At 32.3% G+C, this 9,074-nt stretch overlaps 1 protein-coding gene across 1 annotated transcript; it reads right to left on the bottom strand.

Moving 5' to 3' along the window:
* Nucleotides 1-219: 219 nt before the first annotated feature.
* On the bottom strand, nucleotides 220-4,980 carry LOC114385702 (uncharacterized membrane protein At1g16860-like). Its single transcript, XM_028345740.1, has 4 exons — nucleotides 3,945-4,980; nucleotides 2,656-2,811; nucleotides 1,062-1,273; nucleotides 220-941 (listed from the first exon to the last, which is right to left on the bottom strand). The coding sequence occupies exons 1-4, from the start codon at nucleotides 4,635-4,637 to the stop codon at nucleotides 749-751; spliced, it is 1,254 nt and encodes a 417-aa protein (XP_028201541.1). The 5' UTR covers nucleotides 4,638-4,980; the 3' UTR covers nucleotides 220-748.
* Between the last annotated feature and the right edge of the window lie 4,094 nt (nucleotides 4,981-9,074).

Genomic DNA, 9,074 nt, shown 5'->3' on the forward strand with positions numbered 1-9,074 from the left:
TTTATTTGATGCTGAATATTTTGTGAAGTCAAGTAACTTTTAATTTATATTTCCATTGTTTTCTTCATGGTCTACTTTGTATCTATTCTTATCATCATGCTGCTTGTGATCCATGTTTCTCACAAAAACTTTCAATTTCCTTTACCCCGCACCTCATCCCTCAGTAAGCCGCAATGCTCGTTCAACCTGAACGTTTGATAAATGATAGCACACACAAAAGAAACAACAATGTGGGGCGTTATTTAACTTGATTTTAGCCAACATTTATACAACAGTATCGTGAGTAACATGGATGGTTTTCGATTTTTACAACTAGTAACATAGGCAGGACACAACATATCAACTTAAGAATACAAGTTAACCCAAACTTGACAAATAATATTTAGCTACAAAGCTACATTCCGGCTAGAACTAACTACTTTGAACCCCTTCGGGTCCCTCTAACTATGTACATAATAAAATAAGCAGAAAAAGAACAATGCAACTTCTTGGATGGATTACATTGATATGACTTTCTCAAAGTGCTTGTAGTTGGCCCTTGTGAATCCTTGCGTCATATTAATCCAATCATATTCTGATTATCATGACAATCTTAGTCTTAGTAGTCTGCTTAGCATCTTCTTCCAAGCCATTTTACACAAACCAGCAAGTGGAAAATACTCTTGATTCCATATTGTAGGATTTCCCCATCAGTTTTTTGTCATTTCAGATGCGTGAGACACTGATTTCCAAGCAAAAGAAAACAACACTAAACAGGAATGACATCAGCATTTTGACTATCATCACATGTCAAGATTAGGCCTTCAACATAGGTTGGCAAAAGGCAGCGGATCCACTGGCAGCCTGTTGAGACAGGCTCCGCCGCAGGAACAATCATGAGCACGTTATCGTGTCGTTGGACAACTCCCATCACACTTACGGTGCTACCTTCTTTGATGTACCTATGAATTTCCCAAATTTACTTTCTAAGTACCAAATCATAGTTGAGAAGGAAATTTTTAAAAGAGAAAAAAACAGTTTAGGATGATGAATAGTAAACAGCAGAATAATACAGTCCATACCCTTCCTTGAGGCGCATTATCCTATCATCACTGGAGAGTTTGCGGTCTGCAAGCCAGCCTAAGAAATTTGGAGATAACTCTCTGTTATCCTTTGTTATATCAACTACAGTAGTTGGTTCCACAAAAGGAGCAACCTTGGCACCATAGCCTGCTTTCACTAATGCTCTTAATCCGGACTGGAAGTCTGATACGTAGAAGTCTGCTACGTATTTCTGTCCATAGAAAATAATGAAAACATTGCCATTATGTAGAGTAACTGAGTAAGAGAGACACACTCACAATATTCAGTCATCAAGAAGCCCAACAAAACCAAAAATATAAACTATAATCCTTGCATTAGAGAGGTCACCAGTACTGAAGTCCATACAAAACACTGGATTACAAGATTCAATATCAATAAGTTCACTGATTTTGATGATACATAAAACTATATAGAGCACGGTATTGACTCTAAAACCACTCTAAAACCACTATTACAGTCAACGTGGTTAAGTGAACATAGTAATTCAGTCAGGTGAGTGAACCAAACATGAAAATGTATATGCATTCACTAAATGAACAGCACTAAGATATTTGTGCAAGTAATTTTCTTATGCAGGAACAATAATTGTTTTTTGGGTTTCAGACTGTGATTTGTTTGGGCTTTACACAATTTAGGTGGATTGGTGTGGTTGGCCAGCACAAGCACAGGAGTAAAACTTGATCCATCAGAAGCATGGGATGCGAGGGCTCCTAAGGTTTTTTTTAAATAGGATAGGCTGCTTTCAAGTGAGCATCCACTGCGGTGTTTTTGCTAATTGCTATTCCTATTCAATGGAATGACTATTGCAGTTTCATTTAACTTTGGTATCCTAAATCCATATGACTATATAGAAATATATTCTGTTTAAATCTCGGCACAAGCAAAGTATAACATATGTTAGAGATACCAAGAAAGTGGAGACAGTTGAAGTGACAGAAATAGAAGCATTGTCATTCTATAATATCATACTAACCCTCAAGCATATTTTATTATTGAGCAAATTACTTTGACATGCGGTTATATCGTTAGATCAACAGATTATATATAATATACCTAGGCACAGGGCAATAAGCTAAAGAATAAAAAACAATAAGCAACCTTGCCACTAGTACTCCACACCCAATTCTCAGTGTGCATCAAACACTGTTAGACTCGACCCAAGGATTAAGCAACTAAAACTTAAGCTTTAGGCCAACTAACAAAAAAATATTTGTTATTATTTTTTAAAAGTAAAGAAGGCCACATATGTTGGCAAAAAGACCCAACATATAATTCTCTTATTTAAAGTAAACAAAGTTTCTCTCAAAATTTGTTTTAAGCTTCACTTATTGTTGGGTAAGTCCAAAACACTGTCTTGAGCTCTATAAGGTCTCCTTAATTTTAAGTTGTTTAACAATTCCTTCCCCACAAATCAACTTGTTATTCCACGAGCATCCAGTCATTGTGTATTTGAGGTACCAATCAAGTCAATGTAGATCTGTGTGCATAAATCATTTCTCACTTTATTAAATTACGCTTGATCCTGAATCAGTAGTATACACAAAGCATCAATGAAGAGTTGAACAAACTAACCTCAGAATATCTAGAACCCCAAGTGAAGCAACGGTGTTTAGAATTCGCTGATTTTCCACCCAATCCTTTATATTCATATAATTCGGTGGAGACATATACACATCTAGGTACTCTTTGGTAGGATGACTCCAAAGGAATACTGCCACAGGTTACAACCTACAAGAAGAGATGGGATACATATGAACTTATATTATAGAGGTCATGCCAAATTATTTTCCATCAGCCAAGGCTAGTAAAATCCCTTATATTTTACTTAAATTACTCCAGATTATATTGATAAAAAGCAACTATCTCACGTGATACTGTAAATTGTGAAAGCTAGAAAGCTTAAGTGAAGAAAAAAAATTTAGGAATACTAGTAAGTCTAATTGGGACACAAGCATCAAGTTGTGTATAGAACATTATCATCTCATCCACAGAACAATCCTACTTGAGTGCATTGTGGTGCTATTGTAAAGAAACGAACTAACAATTAGGATTATGCGGCTAACCTGTTCAAGGATCATGATTAAGAAAAAACTAAGAGTATAACAATCTGAAAAGTAACAAGTATGATATATCCATAATATCTAGCAGAAGAAGATTTTTTCCAAACAGGTAGGAAGGGATATAAAGGGAAGTGAAGGCGAAGCAAAAATTACTTACTTAAATGCCACACAATTATGCGGCAAGAAGTTAATATTCAGTTACTTCTGTCAACAAATATAATTACATGACATCCATTTCTGTAAAAAGGCAACTATTCCCGTTCCTTCTTCCTTATTCTAACACAAAAATGCACGTTAAAGTTAAACATCATTATCCCTGACCACCATCTCCGGAAAATTCTCGTGGACATCTACTTTCACTTAAGCTCATGAACTAAGAAAACAATTTCACAACACGCAAGTTAACTCTACTCTTTTGAGCCACGTTTCAGACCTTCCATTTTGTACCGTAAAATCAACAAAGCATATCCATATCAGAACGAAAACTACTAGCTTATAAATACTTATTCGAGACTCTAACGCCCCAGGCAGAAAACCTTTCAACATATAGGACAACTCCAAAAGAAGCAGTCGCAATCACCACGACCAAACTCACTCGTTACATAAGTATCAACCCCGTACCTAACAACAAATTATCGAAACCAAAATAAATAAACAAACAACCCACCTAAGGGGAAGGATATATCATAAATAAATAATGTTAGCTGAACAAAACAAATAATTTCCCATCATAGCATGATCTACAAGACATCATTAAAGAGTGATTATTATTATTTATTATATCATAGTTCAAAAAATTACCCCGGTAACCTTGACGTACTGTCCATCAATGGCGCCTCTAAGTTCAGCATCAGGGTACCTTTTCACAAACCCTAAAAGCCCTCGTCTCCCCCAAACGCAGTTCCACGCGATCAAAACAACGACGGGCACAATAACCGCTCCGAGCGCCACCAAGATCACTGCTTTCTTCACCGCCACCATGAGAAACACCCCAACGAGCAAGCTCATTGCCACCACCACCATGAAAACCCACACCACCGCTCTCGAAACCCTAAACCCCACCCTCACTTCCTCGCTCAAACTCGTCACCGCCGACCCGTACACCATCTTCCCCCCCGCCGTCGCTGCAGGCTGCTCCAGCTGACCCGACCGCCGACTCCCGACCGGGCCCGACGTTATCAGGCCCGTGGGCTGCAGCGCTATCGGACCCGAACCGGACGACTTTCGCGACATGGGCCCTGACCCGCTCAGCCTCCCTCCCGCCGGGCCCGAGTTCGGCCCGGATCTCACCGACCCAGACGACGGACGCGACGGTTTCGGCTCGACGCCGGGGATTTCCAACATTTTCCCGAGCTCGCCGGACTTCTTGGGGTCGCCGCCGGTGTACGGAACAGAGCGTGACGTCATCGTCGGCGGACGCTCTTTTACTTGTTCGGGTCGACCCGACACGTAGAGGCCGCTGCTGAGCTGGTGCGAAGGGATTCGGGTCCCCATTTGAGAAAAGATAGCAACTTTGGCTTCACAGAGCAAAAGGGTCTCTGGGAATGTTTCTTCTTCTTCTTGTTGGTGGTGTTGTGTTAGTGTTAGTGTTTGCTCCAGCACTTTGTGTGTGTGAGTGAGTAGGTGTTGGTGGTGCAAGTGGAAGGAGAACTAAGTTAGAAGTGCGGGAGGTAAAGGTAAAGGTTCAATGGAATTGCAGAAATGGGGTTGAGGTTTGTGATAATGACACCTGTATCCCTCTTGCCTGTGCTCAAATAGCTGTGCTAATAATGTTGGGGCTAGGGGAGGGTATACCACTTTCTTGCTGGTTTATTTGCAGATTTGTGTAATTTGTGTCCCCACAATTGCTGAGAGATTTACCTTATTACCCTTTTTCCTGTTTGTTTTTCTCCTTTTACAAATTTTTTTGCTGATTCCAGCGTAGGCAACCAACGGAGACAAAACTACGGCAGCCCTCAAATGTGGTAGTTTTGTACTGATAGACTGATAGTGTGGTGATGGTGTTCTCCTCCTGAAATCATCATATTCAAGTCATGCCTTGACAGTTGACACCAGACAATCCACTAGTAGCATGTTTCGGGTTGAGAGGCACTTCAACCAAAATTAATTATGTATAATTATTTTGAAAAAATTATGATTTTAAAATATTTCTAAATGATTTTAATTAGGGTAGAGTAGAGGAATGCTAAAAACATTATTCAAAAATTAAAACACTTTTTCTAACGCCTCATTAAAATTTATAAAATTATAACAAAAATTTATTAAACAAAATGTGAAACTGATAGCAAGAAAAAATTCATAATTCCAATAAATTTCATCTGATAGGAGAATATTTGTTTCAAAAAATATATTTTTAACCTTTCTCTTATGCGTTTGTTTGATTTCACATTAAATTATTATAGTATATTGCATAATTTAAACTAAGAAAACTAAAATTAGATGTTTTCTAAATTTTACAATGTACTTTACACTCTTTCTTATGTTTTCTTAGTTTACATTTTGCAAGCTTATGTTAAAATATTGATTTTGAATCTAAAATTAATTTTAAACTTAAATGATTTTATTTAGATTTTATACTATAAATTATTATTAACTTGATTTTATAATAAAATATCTAATTATATATCATTTTATTTTAATTTTAAATTTAATTAAATTAATTTTATTCAATATCAAAAATCTTGAGATCATTAATTCAATCAGATACTGTTAGGTTAGGTGTATCAATGTTCAACTAAGATTTTCTACAGTCCTACGACCCCTATTGTCCTTACAACAACATATCAACCTTTCATAACTAGATATAGAAATATTACGGCCGCAGAGAGGATCCCAATATGTTTATGACCACAATGTTGTAAATATTTTATGATGTTTATAAATAGAGTCCAATGTATATTGTACAATTATTTTATATTATCATCTAATTATAAATTATTATTTAAATTATTATAATTATTTTAAAAGTGAATAATTTTTTTATATGATAGTACATAATTTTTTTTCTCTTAGTATGCTAAGTATATTGCAAACATCTCTCACATACTTTAATTTAGGACTAGTTTATTTTAGGTTTAATAATATTTTTAGTGCTTGAAATTTGAAATGAATCCAATTCGATCCCTCATTTTTTTTAAAGGAAAATCACTGTAGTTCTTCAATTTTAGTTTTTAGAAACTAAAAAATCATTTTAGTCCCTCAAATTTTAAAACTTAAGAGAATAAAATAAATAAAATCAAACTATAGTAACATTTCTATGTTTTTTTCAAATTACATCAAATATCGCTCTCTTTTTTATATTACTTTTATCATCTTTTTATTAACGTTGTTAACTAACGTCAATGGGAGCTTAGGAAATTATTTTGTCATCTTTGTTATACTCGCACTCCTGTGTTTTATCTCAAATTACATTTAATACCCGTCCATTTTTTTACATTACTTTCATCCAGTTTTATTAACGTTGTTAACTAATGTCAATTAAAATATGTGAATAAATAAAATTGTCCTAACATCTTTGTTAAATATTCAATAACAAATTAATAATTGACCATGTGAATGGACATCTCTTAAGGCAATAATAATATTTTTTTAATATTTGACTCTTACATCATTGTTGCTAACACTTGAAGAAGATGCAGCTCTTGATTGAAAGATTATATCAAACACCTAGTCATAAAAATAAATATTTCAAATAAAGAAGTTAAAAACACAAATACAGGAGTAAAATACTAAAATTTGAAGCAAAGAACCATACTCAATCAGTAGGCATTGCTGGAAATACGTCTAACAAAAACATAGCAACCAAATGATCCAACTCACATAGAAAATATTGAACTAAAAAGAAGAAAAAGAATGAAAGATGTTAACATATGCGTACTAACAAAGTGAGTTCACATCCAACAAAAAGTTGGATTCATGTCCAATTAGAGAAAAAAAAAAGGAAGAATATTAAAAAAAATTAGGTTAAAAATGATGTCATGTCTTTTATGAAATTAAGAAGAAGAATATAAGGATATTTTAGACATAAATTTCATTAAAAAATATTATATGTCTACTTTCTGTTAAATTATTAAACAATGTTTAGGAGAAGGGTCTAAACAATTATTAAACAATTTTTAAGAGGGGTGTAATATGAACTAAACAATTAATGATTTTTTTAAGATACAAAAAGAGAAAAATATCGGGTATAATTTGAAAAAAATAAAAAATAAAACAGATGCGAGTGTAATTTACTCTAAAAAAATTTGGAAAAACAAAATTGAATTTACTTCAAATTTAAGAGTATAAAAACATAAATAAGCCTTTATTCTATTAAATAACATTAATTTTTTTATATATAGCAATATAAAATTGATTTCAATATAATTATTTTATACTATTCAATATAATTAAAATCAGTATTTAAATTAATACAACTCATAAATTTATATTAAAATTTGTACTTCTTATTAAGAAAATGTGAGATTTTATTTTTCAAAATATTCTCACAAATTTTTAATTTTTAAAAAAGTATACGTATGCATGGAAGAGATATAAATAAAGGGCAACAACTCGACTGTGGAGGGAGAAAAAGAGGATTTGGGATCGAAAAGCAGGAAGAGCAAGAATGCTTATGGCAGAGAAAATGGAAGAAAAGTAGAAGGAGGAAGTTGGAAAATGGAAAGGCAAAAAGAAGAGCAACGAGAAAAAAAAAATTGCATCAACATGAACAATCTGAATGAAGTCAGGGTGAGAGAAAGCACCGCATTGATGATTTGAACATTAGGAACCAAAACAACAAATGGAGATTTGATTAATCATTGAATCAAAAAGCCAGAAAAGACGGCGAAAAATTTATGATTATTCTTTTTTATTAAATTTATAAAAAATTTATGATGTCTTAATTTTTTTTAATATGACTTTATAAATTAAGAAATCGTAAAATAATTTATAACTTTAAATTGAGAAATCGTGTTATATTTTATGATTTAATTTTTTTAATATTTATTTAAAATTTATTCTAATTTAATAATTAAAAAAATTACCCTAACGGTCATTTCACCCATAAAAGACAAAGAAACAAGAAAATTTATACAATTGAGTTCCAATGTCTCATGCAGGCTGCAGCCAGGGACAGTAAGTAGTAATTAATGTACACATACTGGATACAACACGACACGAGACATAATTCTAGTTATACTAGTACACTTATATAAAAAAAATTTAATTTTATATTGATTAAGAAAGTTAATTAATATTTTTTAAAAATTTTAAGTAAAAAAAAGAAAATTATTTTTAAAATATCTTTTTTTAGAATTTTTTATTATGAATAAAAAATAATCATTAAAAATAAAATTAAAATTAAATAAATAATGTTTTAAAAATACTAATATTAAATAAGATAAAATTAATCAGATTTATTTTATTTAAGTTTAATATATAATATCATGTTTTTCTTATATATGGGTTCAGATTTAAGATAAATAATTTTAAATCTTCTACTAATACATTCTTTTATTAATCTTTTTATTTTATTTGTATGATAGATATTAAATATATTATATATTTTTAAGACATTAAATAGTATATTTTTTATTTAATGTTTTCTTTATAAGGTGGTAAAAAGATTTATAAAAGGATATAGTTGGAGAACGTAGTATTACTCTATTAAGAAATATATCAGAATTTAGTCACACGAAATATCAGAGTTACACATATGCTTCGGGTTTAGAGAGAAATAGAGTGTAAAAAGGTGCTGTATAGATAGATAAAAAATAAAAAAGGAAATTGGTAAAAAAATATTAATATTCTATTTTCTTGCATTGTTCCATATGTATTTATGGATGTAATACAACAAAGGTATCTTTGAATTAACTGAAATATCAGAGTTCCATATGTTTTTCAAGAGTGTATTTTTCATATTAATTTAATAGATTTATAAGAATTATTTAT

This window comes from Glycine soja, chromosome 15, assembly GCF_004193775.1.
Source record: "Glycine soja cultivar W05 chromosome 15, ASM419377v2, whole genome shotgun sequence".
Classification (NCBI taxonomy): Eukaryota; Viridiplantae; Streptophyta; class Magnoliopsida; order Fabales; family Fabaceae; genus Glycine; species Glycine soja.

Excerpts from the sequence above, each read along its gene's own strand:
- LOC114385702 (XM_028345740.1), bottom strand. The coding sequence starts at position 4,637 with ATGGGGACCCGAATCCCTTCGCACCAGCTCAGCAGCGGCCTCTACGTG. Across the intron at positions 1,274-2,655 it reads GGGGTTCTAGATATTCTGAG|AAATACGTAGCAGACTTCTA; the intron begins GTTAGTTTGTTC and ends TTCTATGGACAG. Across the intron at positions 942-1,061 it reads ATAATGCGCCTCAAGGAAGG|GTACATCAAAGAAGGTAGCA; the intron begins GTATGGACTGTA and ends GGAAATTCATAG.